Source organism: Podarcis pityusensis (genome assembly GCF_964106645.2).
Source record: "Podarcis pityusensis genome assembly, chromosome: 3".
Taxonomy (NCBI): domain Eukaryota; kingdom Metazoa; phylum Chordata; class Lepidosauria; order Squamata; family Lacertidae; genus Podarcis; species Podarcis pityusensis.
In genome coordinates, this window is record NC_138026.1 from 1543673 (window position 1) to 1566780 (window position 23108).

At 42.0% G+C, this 23108-nt stretch overlaps 1 protein-coding gene across 10 annotated transcripts in view; it reads right to left on the reverse strand.

The window, feature by feature from the left end:
* Positions 1–23108, reverse strand: part of RUNX2 (RUNX family transcription factor 2) — a gene marked incomplete at its 5' end in the record, with an annotated part of 232070 nt that overhangs the window by 34754 nt on the left and 174208 nt on the right. For 4 of the 10 annotated variants that reach the window (XM_080997414.1, XM_080997411.1, XM_080997407.1 and 1 more), the window contains one exon: positions 20145–20288. The exons of 4 other annotated variants lie outside the window; for them this stretch is intronic. In XM_080997414.1, the coding sequence (XP_080853540.1) occupies positions 20145–20288 (144 nt within the window). Of the gene's footprint in view, positions 1–15304; positions 20289–23108 lie in introns of those variants that run through there. 2 more of the 10 variants (XM_080997408.1, XM_080997415.1) reach the window with 2 other exon arrangements.

The following is a 23108-nucleotide window of genomic DNA, read 5'->3' on the forward strand; positions in this document are numbered from 1 at the left end:
TACAATAAATCCTTCCAAGATGTAGCTCAGAATAACACCAATTTCCCATGCCCAGTCCCAAATACTTCCGGAATGATACACCGTTGTTGCAACTGTGAAACAAGTTCAGGATGCTGATTAACTGGGACAGAACATCAACGTGAGTACAAAGGCAGGTAAGAAATGTTCCTCAGCATTTCAAGCTGCAGCCAGCTCTTCACTGAAGCAAAATTAAAATCCAAAAGTGAGCTAAGTTTGAAATACAGTGGTACCTTGGTTCTCAAACTTAATCCGTTCCAGAAGTCCGTTCCAAAACCAAAGCGTTCCAAAACCAAGGTGCGCTTTCCCATAGAAAGTAATGCAAAATGGATTAATCCATTCCTCACTTTTAAAAACAACCTCTAAAACAGCAATTTAACATGGATTTTACTATCTAATGAGACTATTGATCCATAAAATGAAAGCAATAAACAATATACTGCAGTCACACAATCAAGCAATCAGTAGCTGAACTGGGTTCCACACAGTCAAAAGTACAAAAGAAAAAAGCCACAAAAACAAAAACGCAAAATAAATAGCAAAAACAGACAGACCTCAGCATAACACTCAAAAAGGAAGTGTAGCACTCAAAACGGAGCATGTTCGGCTTCTGAAAAAAGTTCTCAAACCAGAGCACTTACTTCCGGGTTTGCAGTGTTTGGGTTCCAAGTTATTTGAGTACCAAGGCGTTTGAGAACCAAGGTACCACTGTACAGTTAAATATACTTCAGAGTTCCTTTTAGGAAACTTCTGCTTTGCATTTGTGGAATACACTACACTACACTACACTACACTACACTACACTACACATGATTAGACAAGCCTTGTCCCTACAAGGTTTTAAGTTAAGGTTACCAGACGTTCCCGGGGACAGTCCACAGATTTACAAATCAGTCCGTATACAAAATCCATTGAAGTTGAAAAGTGTCCCCAGATTCATTGAAAAATATCTGGTAACCTTATTTTAAGTGGTCTTTGAAGACTCATCTCTTCTCTGCAGCCTTATGGGTTGATTTTAATGGAAACTATGTGGTTATTTTTTCCAGCTTCATTATGTTTCATAATTTTGCTTGTCTGGTGGTTGCTTATGTGCTAGATATTTTAAATACTATTTTTAAAATAAACTTTAAATTGTATTTTGGCATTGTATACGGCTGTTGTTGGTTGTGTGCTATGCTTGCCAGTTTGTGAGGATTCTTTTCTAATAGTGGAAGACAGGGGTGTATGGGGTGTTAGGGGAGGGGGTACATCATGTTCCTTCTGGGGTAGTTTGTCCACCTTTGGTCCCCACCCTGCATTCAACTCTCACTTGTGGATTCTAGAAGCTGTCAGCATGCCACAGCGGCCACACCCTGGAAAATGGCTTTGGCTGTCTAAGCCAGGTGAGGGCAGCCAATGGGTCTCCAACCCTTGGTGGGTTGGGGGCTTCTCCAGCATGCGAAGACAGGCTCTGGCAGATTGAGTGGACAAGACCAATAGAGGGTCCAATGAAGGCAGTTTCTGCCTGTGCTGTAGAGGGAAGTGAGGCGCAGATGCGGCTCATCCACCTAGGAAGGTCAACCATCTAAGGAATGGAAACACTGATCCTAAACCTCCACTGCCTTGTGGGATATCTTCTGGAGAAGAAAAGCTATTGAGTAAACCCTACACAAATAGTGGAGTCCCTAAGACAGTTGAATGATGTCTTGTATGCCTCCTTCTGGCAACCCTCAGCCAAGCTGGTGCCAAATGTTTTGCTCTGCTTTCCTTTGGACCACATCAGCGAGGCCGAGAAGGGGGTCTTGTTGTTTGGGCAGCCCAGGCTTGCACCCTGGGAAGGTCACTTTGGCTCTGATAATGCAGTGGTTTGACTTCAAGCCCAGAGGCGCACTCCATTGTCTGTTGAGACAGATGGATGCCAACAACAAATGGGAGACAAATTTAGTGAATTAAATTCCATTTGTCTTCCTTTACCACTCACCCAGAAACTGGACACTAGACTTTGTAGGGCTGCTGGAAAGCCAGAGGCCATGGAAGCATGAGTGACCAGATGTGATTAAGGACTCTGGGGCTTTTAATAGTTGTCTGCTTCACTAGAGGAGGGTGGAGCTTTTCTCACCTCCACATAAGCTGCACCTAGCAAAATTCCATCTTCTGCATGAAAGTCCACTTCTCCTCTACATAGTCTGCATTCAGCATAAGAGAAAACTCTACCAATGGTTCTCTACTAGAATGATGCAAACGTTAGGTTAACAATAGTTTAAGTCCTATGTTTTCAATCAGTGTGCTATGGCACCCTAGGGTGACTTGAATGGTCAGAGGCGCCACAAACAGCACTGTTCCTTCCCTCCCTCCCTCCTTCCTTCCTTCCTTCCTTCCTTCCTTCCTTCCTTCCTTCCCTCCCTCACTCTCTCCCTCCCTCCCTCCCTTCCCTCCTCTGATTAAAAAAAGCCCATGGGTTCCAGCACAAAGCTGGAAACTCTCTACTCAAACAGACAAATGAGATGTGATTCTTTACTTTTTCATGTATGACTGTGCTATGTGATGCTGGTCAGTTTTGAAAGACTTCTGCCTCTCTAGCTCATCACAGCTGCTGGTGGGGGGGACAAGAGGGGAGCCTGTGAGGAGGAGAGGAGACGAGAGGAGAGGAGGGAAGCAGACGGTTCATGGAGCTTGTGTGGGTTCTACTCTTGAGTAGGACTTTGCTGGGCAAAGCTCATCTTCATCCTCATCATTATTGGGTTGTAGGTAGTGTTGAGTCTTGCTTGAAATAGGTGGTTAATAGATGGGCAATGAACTGTAATAGTAATAATAATAATAATAATAATAATAATAATAATAATATCCAATAGGAGACCTACTGAAATTGGGGGTCACTAGCCTCCAATGGGTCTTCCCTGAGTAAGATAACCCATTTATATTGGGTTGTAGCCAGTGTTAATCTTACTCAGTCTGGGGCCCATTGAAATTGATGGCTATGACTGACGATGTCATTGATTTCCAGTGAAGCCAGTCGGGGTTTAGAATGTAGCAAGATGGAGCTTCTCAGCAACCGGGGGGGGTGTTCTGGTGATGCACACGTAGCCCCAAATGGAACTTCCATGTAAGTGGGTGTTCTTCTGTATCCCACAATGGAGCCACAGAAACAATGTCGTTGGTCAAGGGAGTCATGGACTCAAAGAGGTTGAGAGCTCTTTGCAAGTAAAAAAGTGTTTTAGTCTCAATATGGTTTCCCCAAGTACATGGCAATTAAGGTTGCCACCTAGGCAACATTTTATTCGTCTAACCTGTAATATTGTGATCTTTTAGATAGCTAATGCTGACTAAAGAAACTGGAAAACTCCAGGTTCTGCCAAGCTCTGCCCATAATCTGTCTGGCTCCGACCCTCACCTGCCATAACCTGTATTGGCTCCACTGCGGGCCTGTCAGGATCTGACTCTACCTATTATCTTGACCAGTAAGCTAGTTTCTTTTTAAAACAAAAATTAGCAGCCTTGTGCAAAATCTAAAATGTGACCCCAAACTGGTTTCAAATATCCTTCACAAGACACTGCTTTCTCATTATTATAAGAGATGCTTCAAACTCCAGTACATTCTGTTAGTGAGGATGGTAGAGACCAGATAGGTGCAATTTCCACCTGGCTTTGAAATTTTGCAGTAAGAACATGTTGATTCACAAAGTTCACTTTCAACAAGGTGCAAGGACAATTCAACAGGTAGACACCCATGAAAAATAAGAAGATCCTCATGAGATGGCAGACAAGCATCAGAGAAAAGCAAGGCTGGCTTCCCCAGGCAGGCACTTCCACAGAGAAGGCCCTCTCCTGAGTCCCTCAGATGCTGGTCCTCTTTGCATGCCTCCTCCTGGCTCACTTTGGCCACACAACATACTAAAATCCTTCTTCTCCAGGAAAATATGCTTGCTTTGTTGCTTGGGATTGCTTGGAGAACATACTATGGCAAAGCTCTCGGTCCTGTTCTATGCATACTTACCTGAGAGTAAATCATATTGAATAAAGTGGCTCTTTTTCTGAGTACACATGAATAGGTCTGTGCTCGTATTTAAAGAGGTATTTGAACTGAAAATTACATTTTAATTAACACAGACTACCACTTATTCTCTGCAATTTACATGACAACACTCCATTGAAATCAGTGCATTCCTTTTGTAAATAATTCTGTATATTCATAAAAGTCAAATCCGTTTATTGTGAGGACCATGCCTGTACACAAACATCAACACAACAATAGTTAAAAAATATTAAAATTCATTACATACTACGCCAACAAAACCTTCATCCCACAAAATAGAAAGAGAGGGAAAACAAGCAACGAGTTAAACAGACGATGAAGGAGTCTTTACATTGTCATCCATAAATCTTTCCCTGGCTTTCATGGCCTTCATCACAAAAACCGCTACCACATGGGTAATACGTGGGTTTGCATCAACTAACAAAAATTTTACTCTATCTTCAGGATTGGTTATAGAGTTGGGTATAATTTGCAGCAATGCGTCTCTAAAGCCCGAGTAGATGGGGCAATAGAGGAGGTAATGTGTAAGATCCTCTTTAATTTTCATAAGGCAAGGGCATAAACGATGTTCTACTGGGGTTTTTGTGAATCTACCGGTCAGATATGCAGTTGGCAGTGTTTGAAACCGTGCCATAGTGAAAGCTCTCCGAAGGGTGGGATCAGTGATCTCCACCAAGTAGTTGGCACAGATTTTGACTGCTTTTACTCGGGGAAACCAGTAGGAAAACCCAGAGTTTTTTATCTTTGTGGAGTCCAAAAAGGCATCTTTTTCAAAGATCCATTCCCGAACTTTATCAGGGCTCCACAATTTGAGGGTATTAAACTCAGGTAGATTGTATCTGGATAGGATATCTAGTAGGTTTTTATGCCAAGTAGTATTATTTTGTAATGATACAAAGGCTTGTTTAGCCAATAAGGTGTTCGGGGCATCTGTGAGGTTGGTGAAAAAACGCAGGAATCTTAAGTGGCTATATTCATAAATTCTCTGTACACTATGGTTAGTAAAAGAGGAGTGAAATATCAAGTAAATTCTGTTCAGTTGTAGGGGTAAAGTCAGTTCCTAGCAAATGGAGAATCAGTGTGTTGCATGAGAGCAGCATAAGTGATGTTCAGGTTTGTTGTTGTTGTTTTTTAAATAGAATAAATGCCGAAGGAGTTCTTTTGCAGAGCAGATGGCATGTCTGAGAGGAAGCTACATAATTTAAGAATTCTTTACATGGTATGAAAGTAAAGAGGTCATTTGCTGGATTCACTATCTTTATTGCATAAGCAAGTGAAAGGGAGTAGTAACTATAGTTATTGTCGGATCTCTTTTATTAAGCTGGTGGCACTGTCAATTAGAGATCCACTTTCAGACTCCATTTTGTGATTTCAGTCAACACAAAATCCAACACAAAATACTCCTGGAAGACTATTTCCTCCCTTTTGCCTGTTCTATGTGAACACATTCCTTTTACAGTGCCATCCGTTTACATCTGCCCATATTCCGCACTGTTTCATAGAATGATAGAATTGTAGAATTGGGGACGGGGACCCAGAGAATCATGTAGTTAACCCCCTGCAATGCAGGAATCTCAACTAAAGCACCCATTTCCTTATTCCTTTGCTCCTTGCAAAATTTTCCGTGTCTTCTTACCCTTTTCAAAAGTGCATCTTGTGTGTTCTACAGTAGGCTCTGAATAAAATACTGGTAATTTACCAAATTATAGCTAACTTAGCAAGCATTCTTGAAAGGGGGGAGGCAATGTTCACTGATTCCCCCCCCCCAGTTCTCTGCACCGCTTCACAAGCTTCTCTAGATGGTCCCCCAACCCTCAGGGCAAATCCAGGGCGGGGGCAGAGAGGTGCAAGAGGCCACAGGGGGAAAGGAAACCATTGGAAATGCCAACCCCTCTTTCCACTGGTGGAAAACTTTTTCCATAAGCAAAACTCTGTTCACAATAGCATTGTGTGTGGTTTAGTTGTGTCCGCCTCTTCGTGACCCCATGGACCAGAGCACGCCAGGCACTCCTGTCTTCCACTGCCTCCCGCAGCTTGGTCAAACTCATGTTCGTAGCTTCGAGAACACTGTCCAACCATCTCGTCCTCTGTCGTCCCCTTCTCTTTGTGCCCTCCATCTTTCCCAACATCAGGGTCTTTCCCAGGGAGTCTCCTCTTCTCATGAGGTGGCCAAAGTCTTGGAGCCTCAGCTTCAGGATCTGTCCTTCCAGTGAGCACTCAGGGCTGATTTCCTTCAGAATGGATAGGTTTGATCTTCTTACAGTCCATGGGACTCTCACGAGTCTCCTCCAGCACCATAATTCAAAAGCATCAATTCTTCCGCAATCAGCCTTCTTTATGGTCCAGCTCTCACTTCCATACATTACTACTGGGATATATATACATCCAGTTCCTATTTAAGCAAATGCAAAGATGCAGCCTGGCAGAATTTCAGTTTCATTCACTGGTGTGCTTTTTTCATACATTGATTTAATGTCTCATTTGGTTGGTTCACTTGGTTGATGACTGAAACTACAATCTAACACAGATGTTTGTCTCTATCCAACACAGTTAAGCAGTGCGGTGAAACATGCTTATTACTGTGTTGGATTGTGGGCATAATGTCTTGCGGGTGATGAACACTTCCTTGACATTCTCAAGAAGTGCTTTCAGCAATGGTGATACTTTTCAGATTGCAAAACGCTAGAGCTGGTGAATGGGTCTTAAGCAAAATGAGACTAGACGAATGGCATTTTCTCTATTATATAATTATTCAGTGAGTCCCAAACTTACCAGTAATTAATCCACAAAGTAGCAGTTAAGAATGAAATCTGTGAGCCACGAACCCACAAACTTACAAAGCAGCCCCAGTGGAGCCACTCACTCTCAGGACACCCCTCTGAAATAAGGAGGATAATTATGTAAGGGATATTGAAATACTGAACAGAGAAGCAGGGATACCTGCAGCCCTGCCTGCATACGTGACAATAATCGCATGGCAGAAGCCCCTGCTGAGCTCAGCCCCCTCTGGCAGCTCACGGTGGCCTTTCTTTCCAGTCCTGCATGCATTGGGGGCAAATGTTTGCATCTACCGAACCAGGGTTATAAGTTGTGTGGAGACCATGCCCCATCACCCAACTCATGGAGGGCTGGCAGGTGTGCCTGGGGGAGCAGGGCTTGGTGGCACATTTCTGCACATTCCTGCTCTCCTTCACATGACTGCTGTTGCACCTACAAATAGAGCAGAGCCTAAACAAAACTTGTACGTGAAGCCTTCGCAACACATGAAATGGCCTATATAAATTCTATTAGTTCACATCCCCTTTCAGTTTAATCTGAAATACTTGATCTGTTTTTATTCCTCTTATTTCTACTTTAGAACAAGAAATCTCTGCATTCAATAAGCCTGTCTCTACAGCTTGGCTTTTAATAATTTGCGTAATTTATGATGCCTCACTTTGTACACTTTCCTTCCACTGAATCTCAGCTGTTCAGGTATCATCACTCAATAAGCAGACTGTGACTGTAATGCTTCTCACATGGATTGAATTGGATTTTATTGATGGCAAATGCTGTTTAATGCACTTTCATGTAAAGAAGAAAAGAAGAAAAAGAAGCTTTTTACTGTGTGCTCCCTGGGAAGCCTTTGCACTGCATTACACTGTTTAATGTTTACACTCGTATGAAGCAGGGCCAGCATTTACAGATATGTGGCAGGGGTAGGAGCGACAAAGGGGTCGTTACCATCTCTAATTTTGATGATAAATTCTAATAATCTTGTTGGAATCAAAAGTCCACCACCCTTTCCCAAGAGAGTAATTCCCTAGTGTAAGAAGATGCTCCCAGGTGGATGTTTCAATGGCACTGGATGAGAAGATGCTCTCTCAGTTTATGTCTTTGCACAGACATCATTGCAGAGGTGGGGAGGTGAAAAACTGGACCAGGGGTCAGCAAACCTTGGGCTGGTGTCTCCAGCGCCGATCGCGAGGAGGAGCGTGTGCCCATACATGTGCGCACACACTATTTCCGGTGCACTTCCGGGTCAGAGGAGCACCAGAAATAGCTTGTGCACATGTGCACAGGCCTCCTCCAACCCAGATGTGCCCCAGAAATAACGCTTGTGCATGCGCAAATAATATTTGCGCATGCGCACAAGCTATTTCCAGTGCTCCTCCAACCTGGAATTGGGCAGCCGCAAAGCGCAGGTAAGAGCGGGCAGTGGTAGCGGGTGGCGGGGGTCGCCGCGGGCTGGATAAACGAGTCCCTCGGGCTTTATCCGGCCTGCGGCCCTTAGTTTGAGGACCCCTGAACTAGACCAAATGCAACCAGTGACATTTTTATTTGCACAAAGTGGGTTTTTTGCGGGGGGGGAGGTGTGCTGTCACTACAGACACCCCTTCCTTCCTTAGACACCCCTTCCTTCCTTTACATGTACCTTTCCTGGCATTGTTGCAACTGTCTCCATTCATCTTTAAGCTGAGTTTGGCTTCCTGCTGGTATGCTAACAAACCGTGCAAAATGATGGGTGTCTCAAGTTAGGACCTCTCATAAGGTGTCACTTACGTGGTTTGTAAGCAAACCATGAAGCGGAACCACCTTGGCAGAAGTCTTTGCCTGTATCAGCATGGAAGCAACTGTAGAGGCAACTATGCTGGGAAATATACAAGTGAAAGTGTCCTTGGGGAAAAGGAGCTGTTTGCCAGGAGCTTTCTCAGCTTAAAGCCTTTTCCCAGTGTTTGTAGATAGGTAAGAGTTTATAGGCATTCATGTCTTTAAAAATGCTTAGAGAAACAATTAATGCATTTCACGGCATGATAATTATGTTTTATCAAATCATTGTTGCATTTACACAAGGTTGAAATTTATGGACAGTTCAGCTAGCTTTGTCATTTTGCAATAATCATTGCTGGGAGCCAGTGTGGTGTAGTGGTTAAGAGCACTAGTGTCGTAATCTGGGGAACCGAGTTCGCGTCTCCGCTCCTCCACATGCAGCTGCTGGGTGACCTTGGGCCAGTCATACTTCTCTGAAGTCTCTCAGCCCCACTCACCTCACAGAGTGTTTGTTGTGGGGGAGGAAGGGAAAGGAGAATGTGTGCCGCTTTGAGATTCCTTCGGGTAGTGATAAAGTGGGATATCAAATCCAAACATTTCTTCTTCTTCTTCTTCTGACCTGTTTTCACCTAAAAGGAGCTTGCTTCTAGTATGCCATCTTATTTTTGAAAAACACTGGGTCTCATTCCCAGAACTCCATCCCATTTCCCTTATCTCCGAAAAGTAGCCGGAGGTCACATATTTCACTAAGAAAGACTGATTTGTTATCAAAATCTGTAGTGTAGTCAGTTGCTATTTAACAACCAAATGCAATTCTTAGATCACAGTCTTGGAAAGCTGACTTGGAATTGTGAGTGAAACCAATTAACAACAATCAATATTTCAATGAGGACTTATGGCTGCATGATATGCATGTACTTACATAATGGATAGAGGGACACGGGTGGTGCTGTGGGTTAAACCACAGAGCCTAGGACTTGCCGATCAGAAGGTCGGCGGTTCGAATCCCCGTGATGGGGTGAGCTCCCATTGCTCGGTCCCTGCTCCTCCCACCTAGCAGTTCGAAAGCACGTCAAAGTGCAAGTAGGTAAATAGGTACCGCTCTGGCGGGAAGGTAAACGACGTTTCTGTGCGCTGCTCTGGTTCGCCAGAAGTGGCTTAGGCATGCTGGCCACATGACCCGGAAGCTGTACGCCGGCTCCCTCGGCCAATAAAGAGAGATGAGCACCGCAACCCCAGAGTCGGTCATGACTGGACCTAATGGTCAGGGGTCCTTTTACCTTTACATAATGGATATATTTGCAAACACATTTGTTTACCTTTTTATGCATAAGGCTATGTCAAAACATCACATGTGTATGCCCAAAATTGGATAGAGCAATGTGTCCTCCAGAGACCACGTGTTCTGCATGCACAAAGGCCAGATTGTTCTTTTTTTCCTGTGGGGAGCTCCGAAAAATTAATAAATATAATTTGGATTATAATTTGGTCTTTTTATTTTAGTTTTAATTGAAGTATTATGACTGGATATATTAACTGGATGTTTCTTATTGAAAAATCAATTAAAATGATTCTAAAAAATAAATAAATGCCAGATTGTCCTGAAGGCACCAGGAGGACACCACTTGCCAAAACTCAGCCAGACTGGGTTGGGTCCGTCTTGGGTTAGGCAACTGCCTGCATTGGGTTCCATGACATATGAAAGGTGTAAAAAATAAAATGATACCCTGATTTAGCTCACGGAAAAAGGCAGCTACCTCAAGGTAAAAAAATTCCCTTTAAAGTTCCTGTGGATGAGAACATTTTCAGTTCAGAGATGCCGGACTGTTTGGTACTTTTTCACAGTTTGAACTATTGAGACAGATTCTTGCACCCTGTCACTGTGTTTGAAGTTGGTATTTTATGTTATTTGATAAGTTGGTGATCTATCCCTGGCCAGGAGCCCACAATCAGCAAAGTGCAAGGCTTAACTGGGATATCCTGTAAAAAAAATCTCTTTCATAGAGAAATATATTGCCTTAAAAACTGAATATACCCTGTTAACTAATCTTGTAAAATGTCCTAATAACTGGAAACATATGTAGATGTTCAAATTTTGACTGAAAGGCACCTTAAGAAATGTCCTGGCAAAAAAATAAGTACAACTACTGTGTTTTGTGAACATTAATGGTAATTTATATTCAGGAGAATGTTTATATCTGTAACTACCTCCAAGATTCTAAAATGGTGTCTGTTGTGTATTCTGTGGTCTGTGTTTGCCTGAGCTTGAGTCTGGACTAAGGATTCTGAGCTCCTGTGCTCTGATATCCAATCAGGATTTGGGCCTCTGCCATTGGCCCTTAAAGTATGAGTCATGATTTGCAGCTTGGAAGTTTAGACAGCCAATCACATGGGGGGTGGGAGTGGCCCAGGCCTTCAGAAATGTATATAAGCAGTTGCTTTGCCCGTTGTCCAGTTCTGTTAGTTCAATAAAGGTTCTTGCTGTTACCACTGCATCTTGCCTCATGAGAACCCACCAACACTTCAGTGTCTCTTAGATACTCCTTAGCTAAGACCCCTACTCTAAGGGAAAGAAGGGCCAAGCACTGGGAGATCCATAAGAAGATCTCCCACATGGGGACTGGGTTTTTCCCCTCATGGCATCTTTCTGACCCATGTCTCTCACTTCTTTCTCTCTCAAACACAAACCAAAGAAGCACTTTTCTTTTGCTTAACAAACTTTATATACCACTTGATTGTAATAAACCTCCAAGCAGTTCCCTCCTATCAAGGGAGCCGCTTCCCCTGACGCCCGATGTGTGCGATGGAAGTCAGGAAGCCACGTCACATGTTGACATCAGCCGGGTTCACTACACAATGTGCTGACGTGTCGCAGGCACGCTGCATGGCATGTGCAAGTGAGGTGAAGCACAGTGACTGCAGAATTCTGAGGGGGCCTAGACCCCGCCTTGAAACTTTTTTTGGCGGGCTTGGTCCCTCAGCCCTCCCTAGCTGGCACTCCTACCTCCTATTGAGGGAAACATACAAATAAAAACGGGCAATTTCTATGGGATTTTGACACTGGCTATAAGGCTACAAGCAGAGGGCACAGTCCCCTGAGAAGACATGTGCCTGTCTCATGGACATGGACGTGAACCATGCAAGACCAGGGTGCCTGCAGTTCTTGTGCATGCCCCACAGAAATGTGCTAACAAAACAAGCTGGCTCATTTTTAAAAGCCACGTGCTTCAGAACTAGGCAAAATAAGCCAAATGTCACTTGTAGGAATGCTCAGGTGTCAGTCAGATGTGACACACAAGCAAGATCTATCCACTGAGTTGCCACAAATGAATTGCTATTGCATGTCATGCCATAATAATCAACATCCTATCACCAGGAATGCCATTTAAGGAGGGGTTTGGGCATTTCCCACCTCCACCCCCACCCTGTTTCATGCCACAAACAAGTATTTCTCTGGAACTGGAACACCTGTCTGTCCAACATCCTGACCAGACACTGCAAACTTGTTCCTGCAGAGTGTGTGCAGTGTAGTCTAAAGCAAAATGAACACACCTCTAATCTGAGCAGATGAGCACCTCGCCAGCAGCACCTCCAGGGACTGAACTTCAGTTCTGCCAGTAGCTTCTGTGGCATAGCAACTGAAACACAACTTTTCCTGCTGCTCCTGCCGCTACCCTGCCTTGCCAGAGGTACTCTGGGAATAGCATTAGCATTCTGCTATTATGTCCACAATAGCAGAATGACACCAGTGTCTCCATGAAAGTGCCACTAGCAGAGCCTGTGGCTTCTAAACTGTATAATGAAGGAAGGGGGGGAATGAAGAAGCCCACTACCTCCAATATTGGGAGCCCACTTCCCTAATGGTGTTCCCCTTCGTTCCTCTCCCCCTTCTTATTTGAGGAATCATCTCCACATCCATTTGTCTACTGAAGGACCCATAAATCTCAGCTACAGAATTTCTGTGAAGATTAATCACTAGGTATGTTCTCTCACACCTAAGAGCTGGAAACACGGACCGTCAGTTGCATATTGCCAGGAAAGACTGTTGTTGTTATCTGCCAATGGTATCTTCTAACACCTGATTGGTTTCTGCTTCTCTATTGGTTCCCCAGGGGAGGAATCTACTGCCTCTTCCAGTTGTGAGGAAGCGGGAGGTAAGGTGGCCTTGTCAAGGGAAATACAACAAACCAGATGGAGAGGAATTGGGGGTGATCTGGCCATCTCAACAAAATGTTTTTAGAAAAATGTTGGCCATGTCAACAAAATATTTTTAGAAAAAATGGAGAGCAGCAGTCATTCAAGACTTGGAAGGCTTTAAAAACAATATCTTACAGGTCATTAATAAATTATTGGAAATAGTGTTCTAAAGAAACAGAAACCTCTGCATTCAAAAATTTTATAGCCACTTATTTTCAAGGATGATATATTAAAATGTTTATTTTTAAGCTAACCTGATCTCACATTGTTACTGTCAGCCAGTAACTTGAACGCTGATGCAAATAGTGCATTTACACCAGTCTGCAGTAGAGCCAAGAAAAAACAGCACTCCTCTGCTGAAATTCTACCCTCCATAATACCCCCCCCCCCCAATTTTAGAAGTTTGATTTCACTCAAAACAGAAGGCAAACCAAAGAAGCGGAGAGAAAAGGTAAAAGTAGCTATTTTAAGAAGAGCTGGGTCAGATCCAAAGGGCTTTTCCGCATGCAGGTGTCTTCTGCTCATGAAATGTTGTTTTACGCCAAACACTAACTTTGTGTGAAGACGAGTGAAAGGAAACCTAATGTTTTTCCACTTGTGCAAGCACTTCCATCGCCTCTCACACAAGTGGAAAAATGAATGCTGCTCAGTAATGTACCTGTTGTGTAAGGCTTTGTGAATTCTTCTGGAAGCTCTTGTGCAAGCATTTGTGAAATGTGCCAGGGCTGCTAATGTTTTGCTCAGAGTTCTTTGGCTCTTGTGGGCTTTAATGTTTGTATAGTCAGCATGTGACTTGTGAAGTGATGCTTTAAAAAAAATCATACAGATTCACAAAACCTAGGTGTCAAGGGCAGAAAACATAAAGGAAAATCATGAGGCTAAGAATTGTGTGGACTGTGGGGGGGGGGGCAGGGACACTCAGAAAGCCGAGGTCTCCGCTCAGCAACTAGTTCAAGCCGGGATAGGAGCAGCAATGCCGTGCGCTAGGTTTTGCGTCTTGATGCTCTGATCTTGCTGCCAAACAGGGGTTTATAAAGCAGAGGCCTCTGGAGATTTCTCATACTTTCTGGCTTATTCTCTTGGTGTTCATCTTAACTGAAGTCAGCTGTTCCCCTTTCTCACTTATCCAGGGTTTAGCAGTGAAGTGTTTAGCATCTGGTCTGGCTATTATTATAAAGAGAGAACATCCTGCTCTGTTGGGAGAACACCATCATTGGCAGTAAAAGGACACAGACCCTTTGCGGCCGCCAGGATTCCCAAGACTGGCCTGCATTCAGGTCTCCCACTGGCTTCCCCTCAGCAGACCAAAGAGGCACACCGCTCTCGCCTTAACTGGCCAGAATTTCGTTTTACTTGCGTTATTATGCCCTTTACTCAGATCTCAGACAAGGATCATGGAATAAACTCCACGAAAATGTGTAGTTAACATTCGTTTGCTACAGTATGATGAAACCAAGCAAACCAAGGACAGTAGAAGTTTGTTTTCTGTTTTTATTCCTGACCACTGCGGAAATGAAAAAGTAAACAAAGCTCACGCCTGCATCAGCGTCCAGCCTCTCTCAAAAAACAACCACCACAACCAAGGCTAGATTAAGAATGATGACACCAACAGGCAAAGGCTGCAAGTCCCACTGAACTTTATGGCGCTTACAGTTGTGCAGGGTTGCCAACCTGAATGGGGGGGCAGGTAAGCTCTGCCCCACAGAATCGATCACATGACATAGCATACCATTTGACTGCCCATCAATTTTATTGGGGGGCCAAAGGGACCTTGTTGGCTCCTATGCATCTGGGTAGACATATGTAAGCTTGCACTACAAAAGTGGAGGCCACTTTTCACCTTAAAGACCTGTTATCCTCATAGAGTCAGGGTAAAAGTAGTCAAAACAACAACAACTTTGTTTATGCTTTTATTAAAATCTCATGATTTTGAAACCATTTCCACCTTTTAAAGGAAATGTCCTTAAAATATCGTTTTTTGCTTTGCCTTGTACTTTCACAAGGACGAAATTAGCTTTCTCTTTGTATTATAACCTGGTTCCATACACATTTACAGAGAAAAAAGTCCATCAGCTGAACTACTGGTATATTCCTAATTTAAGTGTTCATAAGATTGTAACCTAAGGAACTGAATGTTGCTTTAAGGGGGGGAAAGGTTGCTACCCTCAGTTGTAGGATTGTTACTTCCCCCTTATTCCTTTTAAGCACAGAATGATTAAGAAGGATTGCCTCTCCAGTCTAATTCTAATTCCTTCCTTTTGTATAAGCAAGCACCCAATATCTGGACAGCAGTTTGGGCCCTTGAAGCTTCATGAGATGTGCACCATGCGTCAGGATTAGTAGGGGTTTCATGCAACTGTGGTTAAAATTTTGGCAATCTTATTTTAAAATAGTAGCTTCTATCCTTCAAAAGCAGAAGGCACTCTCAGCCAAAGCGTGGTATGACATTTCAGAGCACACTGGCTCCAGTCAGCTCCAAGTCTATTTACAAATATAAACTAGATAATTATGGAGATGTGGCAGAAGACAAAGAAGCAGGGAACAACATTAACAAAAAAGCCATTTTATTGAAAATGAGATTCAAACCTCAAAATTAATATTACAATCATGAGAGAATGCCAAACAAATTCAATTTACAGTTGCAACATACAATACAAATAATCCCTTTGAAGATAAAGTAAACCCTTCCACAATCGCTGTCTGCAGCACAAAGAAGAATGTGTTTGTACAATATGTGCATAAAAAGCAAATCTTGGGCAACAGCAATTGGAGAAAAAAATGAAAGAAATTAAAGCATGTATTTACAGGAAATGCTACAAATATCATTTTGTTCCAGCAGAAATTCAAAACTGGTAAAACATATTTAAGTAAAAATAATGTGGAATGTTGCTTAGTGTACCTATGAAACAAAAATTACCGTAAAGATATGGTCTCTGGCTGTTCTGTTTAAAAGAATTGCAACAAAAATAAAGCAAGTAATTAAATGTAAACAGGCAAAATGTCAGGTAGAACATGCTGAAATGAAATGTATCTCAGACTTTTAGGATATTAGAAAACTTGGTTTTCTTTTATCTTTCCTCATTACTTGTATAGGTTTAAATTATTGCTTTTGTACATGGCTTTCTGTGATTCCTGATCAATTACTTCACCAGGACTCAAATGGCAGGCCCCAACAAAAAGATGGAGCAGTATTCCGGTAAACTCTACAGTGCAAAAGATTCCCCTCTGGAACAAAGCGTGGGAAGGCAGAGCGGGAGAGGAGGACCAGGAAATCCATGCTCAGGGCGGCTGCCTCTGGGCAGGGCAGAAATAAATGGGGCACCTGCACCATTTTTAAGGGCTCTAAGGTGCTGGTGCCCAAGTAACTTTGGTTGCAATCCGACACACACTTACACTGAAGTAACTCCAACTTCACTCAATGGAGATTATGAGATCTAATCCCAATCCTTTGATCAGCCTCATCTAAGGAAGGAGTTTGGAATTAAATTCTTTATTTATCTTTGGTATAGTCTTTGAAAAAGCTTTGCACAAGCAGATTAATACAATGGACTCCACAAACTGGACCAGCATTTCCTCTTCTCAAAGAAGTAACTCCCATTCTTGAGATACTAAACACAGCCCAAATTATCCCATGTTATGAATCGTCACACATTCCCATCCTGAATCACAAGAGAATACAATTTGCAGGAGGAGTTTTTGTGGGTGGGTGGGTGAGATATTAAAATGTGTGATATACATGAATAATTGCCAGTTCAAAACAAATGCAGAATTAGGAGCAAAGATCATTTTGAACTTATTTATTTATTTTCTTATTTATATTGTGTCATCAAGGAATCAGGTACCATCCAAGACTGAATACGAAGTTCCCTGCTGAGAGCTTAGGTCTAAAAAAAGAAAAGCATACTAAATTAAAATGTGAGAGACCACAGAGAAGGGCCTTGTGCTTATCAAAGGTGCTTGTGAATATTTTCCGCTGCCACCCCTTCAATTATAATTAATTCAGACTTGTAAAATGAACCGTTTTTTTCTGTGCAGTCATAATCACAGGACATGAAATGGGCATATTTTGGGGCAAACGTAACTGCACACCTGAGTGACTTGGAGTTTCAATCCCAAATGATCCAGTTTTAAAACGTGATGATACAGAAATATTACTGTAGGTACAGAACAAAGCAGGAAAATGATCTGTGCTGGATTAAATCCAGGAATATAAATCAGTATTTTAATTGTACAAGAACATCTTTCTTGCTTTCTTGCTTTTAAAATGTCTTTGGGTTGCTGCCTGCAGCCCCTGTAACAACACAAAAATATCCCTACAAAATTACTTAAGATGCATATAGTAAATCTTTAAAAAAAGCCCCCTTTCAGCAATAAAAATAATGTACAAATATAGTACCTTTATTAAATATACAACAGCTTTTGCACTGGAAGTTCATTTTCTTTTCTTTTTCTGGTTTAATAAACGACAACCAGAAACCCACAAAACTTGAAATGTGTAACCAGACACTGGCTCTTTTAAGTGCTGCTGAAATGAACAAACTTATCTTACAGATACAAATAAATTGACAAGGGTATGCTTCAAGCTACCACAAATAATAAATAGGATCAATAATAGCTCCCGTCTTTGAAGGAAAAGTACACATCAGGAAAGTGTCTCTAACTGACAAAAAGGGTACTTGATATATAACCTTTAGAAGGTAAGTGTTATTTTTTTCTAAAGAGCAAATGATTCATACCAAATTTTCAGGAATAATCCAGGGGAATGTGGAGTCTCTCTAATGGGCTGCCTTAGCAGTCAGCAGATGATGAGTCTGATACTGTCCAATTATATTACGACCTTGCATAAGTATTTCACCATTTCTTATTGTTGGGTTGGCCAAAACGTAGCCCATACTTATCATTAGTTTCAGCAGCACTGCAGTCCAAAGAAAATTATGTTTGCTGAATGCAGTTGAGGCTAAAAGCAGTGCAAATGAGAACATGGAAAAGGCTAGAGAGACAATGCATTCTGGAAAGCTGGCACTTCCTTTTAAAGGAGTCAAGCCGCAAATGGCTCTGCTTCATCCACAGTCCCACATCCTGCTTCAATTAAGCATGTGCATAAATCGGTTTCTGGAATCGAGTCTAAGGTGCCCAATGAGCTTACTGTCCTCTGAAGTTTAAATAAGAATTCTCCAAACACTTCAGAATGTGTTGGATCTCAGGCAATTGTCAAGTAGCTAATCCTGCTTGTCATTCTGGCAAAAAAGGAGTTTGGAAGTGGTGGGTGGATGGATGGATGGATGGATGGATGGATGGATGGATGATGAGTCCCAGGTGTAAATGGGAACATGGCCTTAAGAGGACTTTCATTATCCATATTCATGTTTGAACAATCAAATATTGATGCAAGCTGGTCCTGCTGAATTTAGATCTGCTTTGCAGTGGTTCATTTGTGCTTATTCTTTTGTAACCTGATGGTTAAAATATCAATTGATATACCGTATATGCATCATAACTAGTATTTGATACTAGATAAGACCCATAAGATTGGTCATTAATTTTGCTGGCATTTCATTTGGGATTTTATCCAGAATGCGTTGCCTGGGATCTAAGCACGGAGAACAGGAGTAAGACATCTGGCAGCAGCCCTCACAAAACAACCCCCAGCCTTGGGGAGGGGGCTGCAGCAGGGAGAGTGGAGACAAAGATCTTGCACATGAGAGCACCACACACGGCGCATAGGTCTTTGGTCCCCACCCATTCAATTTTGAGAAACTTCAATTAGAAAAATGTATCCAAAATGCTTTTCACTCATTCTGCTTCTCTTTCCAGTTCATTTCTGACAGATTAAAAAGGCAAAAGGCAACCAAATAACCAATAACATTTAAAACAGTATTTCCTTCATAAATTAAAACAATGTCCTATATCAAAGTTTCTTTGAGATGGAAGCATTTTTTTATATATAAAAAAAATCACATTGCAGCTGGTTTATATTGGAACTGCCTTTCAGAGTTCAGGCATAGCCTTGAGATTTTGTACCGCTAAAAGTCTGTCAGTATTTTTTAAAAAACAAACATTTTTAGAGACCTAAGTCATCATATCATTACATTAAGAAAACTTTAAAGGGATCAAATATCATTAAATAATTATAAATATTTCTTTAAAATTATATGACAATTCATTTTTTTGCAAATAACCTCAATTTTTACATATTTATAACTTAATAAAATAAAACAAGATAGCCAGACACACATACCACCTAAACTGTTTTGGTTTGAGTAAGATATATTGCCATTATCTTTTGCTTCTTGCATAAGAAATTAGATTTCATTTTATTTTAGGGGGTCTCCCCCAATATATATATACTTTGGTTAACTGATCTAAGGCCAAAAAAAAATCACATAAATGAATAGCACAAAGTGAACAAGGCTGCCTTGGTACCTTGTCGGCTGCTCTTTCAGTACAAAATAAGCCGTGCATCTTAAGAGTTCTTTCATCTGCTGCAAGGCTTTGATAATATGGTTGAAGAGCTACTGTAATCAGAAGATATTTTGGTATAAATAGGAGCACAGACACAAGTAGTGATAAGCACTGTGCATGCACAGGGGCCCTGCATATTGTATGGTTGCAACTGTACCTGAATTGTTTTTGTTTGTTCCAAAAAAGAAAAAAGCACGGGCTTTGTCTTGAAAATTGGCAGGAGTCCATTTCTTCCCTCTTGGCAAAATAACTCACTAATTATTATTTTTTTAAATGTTTTACAAGAGTCTAGACATGGGCATCTTTCTGCACTGGAGTCAATATTTTTTGATATATAAAACTCAGACACATGTTTCCAAGAGGACAGTAAAATGTGCTTTGATCTATATTGATTGGAACTATGACGCTGGAAGGTCATTCTAACGTTGTAGGCATGTACTAAGCTGTTATAACATCCCAGCTACACAGTTGTACATATCAAGAGAATCTATTCAAAGGAAAAGAAAAAAAACAGGCACTTTATAATTAGCTGACTTTCTTTCTTTCTTTCTTTTTGGCTCACTGACTTTAGGCCGTGCAATAAACTTTCAGTATGGCCTCCAAACGGATTCATCCATTCTGCCACTAGAATTCAAGACTGTTGGGGAACTGCTGTGGCTTCCATCAGCCTCCACACCCTCATTCTGGTTAGGCAAGTTAGGGTTTAAGAGTGCGCTGCTGCCGTTGGAGGTGGTGGTACAGGGAGGCAGCATTCTGGAGGGGGAGCGATCTCCTCCTGGCACCATGGGGAACTGGTATGATCCTGACGATGTGCCGTAGTAGAGATAGGGAGTGCTGCTGGTCTGGAATGGTCCACTTTGATTTTGGGAGGAGCCTGGGTAAGGTGGTGGCAAGTAGGTGTGGTAATGAGTTGTGGATGACATACCCAATGACATGCCTGAGGTGACTGGCGGCGCATAAGTGAAGGTGCCTGGATAGTGCATTCGCGGGTTGGAGAAGCGGCTCTCAGTGAGGGATGAAAGGCTGGCAAACTGCCTGGGATCTGAAAATGGGCCCAGCTCGGAAGCACCTAAAAAATTATAACAAGACATGGGGGAAAGAAGGCTGTAAATATCCAATTTCTTTTTTTTTTTCCTCTGAAAAGTGATGATATAACTTTTTTAAAAGAAAGAAAGAAAGAAACCCATTTCTATTCTTGTTGCCCACAAGAATAGCAAATCATTCTATAGAGACACTACAAGAAACATTAGCGCCTTTTATTTCCAATCTGTGGTCATACATGAGAGTCCACTGTGACCAAATAGAGGTGCTCTCCATGGACAGATTTTTAATATTTATCAATGTAGTAAATTTCCTTCCAAATGAATCCACTACACTTCTGGTCAAAATCCACACAAACCTCAACAGGTATCCATGAGAAATCTTACAAATACTGAGTTGGTACCTACCGCTGCCCGTGGCACTCCCAGCCTTCCCCTGCTATAGACCTGGACTGCCCCAAAGTATTTTTATAAACAGACTGTGATGTACAAGTCCATGTCATCCTCATATCTTAGCATTTATTATAGAGGGTAAACACAGTTTTGTATGATGGAAACTGAGCATGAGTTTTGGGCTCCTTTGAAATGGAGGTTAAGTGCAATGGATATGGATTCTAGTTAGGAAACTGTCAGCGGCCGTTAACAGGCCGTTAACAGGGTTAGAATTCGGTGAAAAACCACCATGGGTCATTTTATGTGATACAATGCACTGAAATAATATGCAGATGTGATGTTTCTCATCCCTTAAAGGGTCAGAAAAGAGTCACGAGTCTGTGTGTTCTTTCCACGTTCATGCAGATTTTCTCCTTTACTGTAGTTTGCTATTATGTGTGCCATCAACATTAACTATGGTTAACAGCAACCAGGTTGCGGTAATCTAGCATTTTAAACCCAGGTTCGAATCTCGATATGAAGTGAGGAGCACCTTGGTTTAGTCATAGTCAACCATGTAATGAACTGTGCTTAAGAGGGTGAAGGCTGGAAAGCTATCCAGGAGGGAGAATGTAGGGAGAAGGAACATAAGATCATTGGCCCTCACACAGTGGAGGGGCAGAGTTTTATTTCTGTACTGGCCCACCATAGGAGAAAAACAAGGCCGAAAGGGCAAGAGGGCAAGTGTTTCATGAAAAACTATCAATATAGGTAAATTGTGTAGAAAATCACTGGCTAGTACCAATATCAAGAAGCTAGAAGAAGATTAAGAGAAAAATAAACTCAAATAGGCTATCTTTAAACTCTTGGTTAAAAAAAAAAAGTATTTTTCAGGGTATACTTCAGGGTTATTTTCCCACCATCAAAATAAAAAGGCAATGCAATATGTCTGATCGACCATCTCAGACACACGTGTCCAACTTTGCAGCTAGGAAGGTGGAACTTTCAATTAGTCAAAGAATACAATGCCAATAATTATTGGCTTCATGGAATAATTTACTGTGGTCAAATAAGAAGCAGTCATTCGGTCAATCATTTTATCGGTTAACTGACTGCTATCCCAACTGTGGTAGGTTTCTCACTCAGCAAAATCTGGGGTATCCAAAACTAGTGCCATCGAGTGAAAAGTGTTTTCAAGGTTCACTCCTTGTCTGCCACTGTGGTGGAAGCTGGAACATTTGAATGGCTTGTTAGGTAGAGCTGTCATGGGGAGTTATGTAGTGAAGACAGGCTAGGCTAGCAGACTAATCTAGTGGCTGCCCAGTCTAAATTCTTGCCTGCGCCTTAAGCCTGGGGGCAGGAACACAGAGGATCAGACCATATAGAAATGGTTTTCTTCAGGGGATGGGGGAAATGGGTATTGAGGGTTAATCAGTTACAGGGGCATTCAAGTGAGGAATGCAGATGGGGAAATGGAACCCATATAGTGAGAATCAGTTTGGTAGAATCTGGATAGAAAATTACACTGGTTTGAGATCTGGGAGGAAAACCAGTATTTGAGGATAAATTAATTCAAGGGGAATGGATTAGGGTTTGAGGCTCGAATCTCAGCTCTGCACCATGTTTGCTTCTTTTCTTGTGTGGGTCATTTGTCATTCTGCCTCACTAGTTTTCTTTCTTCAAAATGCATGTTGTGGCAGCAAATGTGTGGTCAAATAAGGGTTTTTGTGTTTGTGGCTTTGATTCCACTTCTTTCTTGCACCTGTATACATGTAATTCAACATCCTACTACCAAGAGGGGCCAAAAGAGTGTTACAAGCAGGACAAAAGGGCAACAGCCCTGTCCGTTTGCAGATTCTGGTGTCCAGAAATAGGGTACATCCTCTGAAAGATGGAAGTTCCAATCTGATTGAAGGGGTTTAGAAGGGATGGTTGGACAGGCAAGGAAGAGTTTTAGGTGGGTAGAGGCAAGGGAAAGGAAAATAAGAGTGGCATAGCAGAGTACTGCCCACTTTTTGAAGATTTGAGCCATCTTTGCTACCTGGCTACTTGCAATGTGGGAGAAACATCTAGTTCATAAACAGGTATTGTTTAATGCAGAAAACAGCAACCAGTTCACCTCAGCAAACAGCAGTCACCAAAACCTGAGGGTTTTGTGACTGTTCTTCCCAACGGCCTTGCTTGACAGTGGCATGAGATCATTACCAAGAGATATTGCCCTGAGAGTGGCAGCAGAGGATACATAGAGAACTATATCGTGGGACAATAATTAAATATAAATAGTAATAAATAAATAATACTCTGATGCCTGCTGAAATAACTTTGCCATCAGACTTTAAATGCCAATCCAAATGTAAAACCTACACTGCTTTCAATGTGTAATGATATCTCTCCATATTCTCTTTCACATCACCAGGATCCACATGAGACAGGAAAGGAGAGTCTCAAATGATGATCCCAGTGACACACATGAAAAG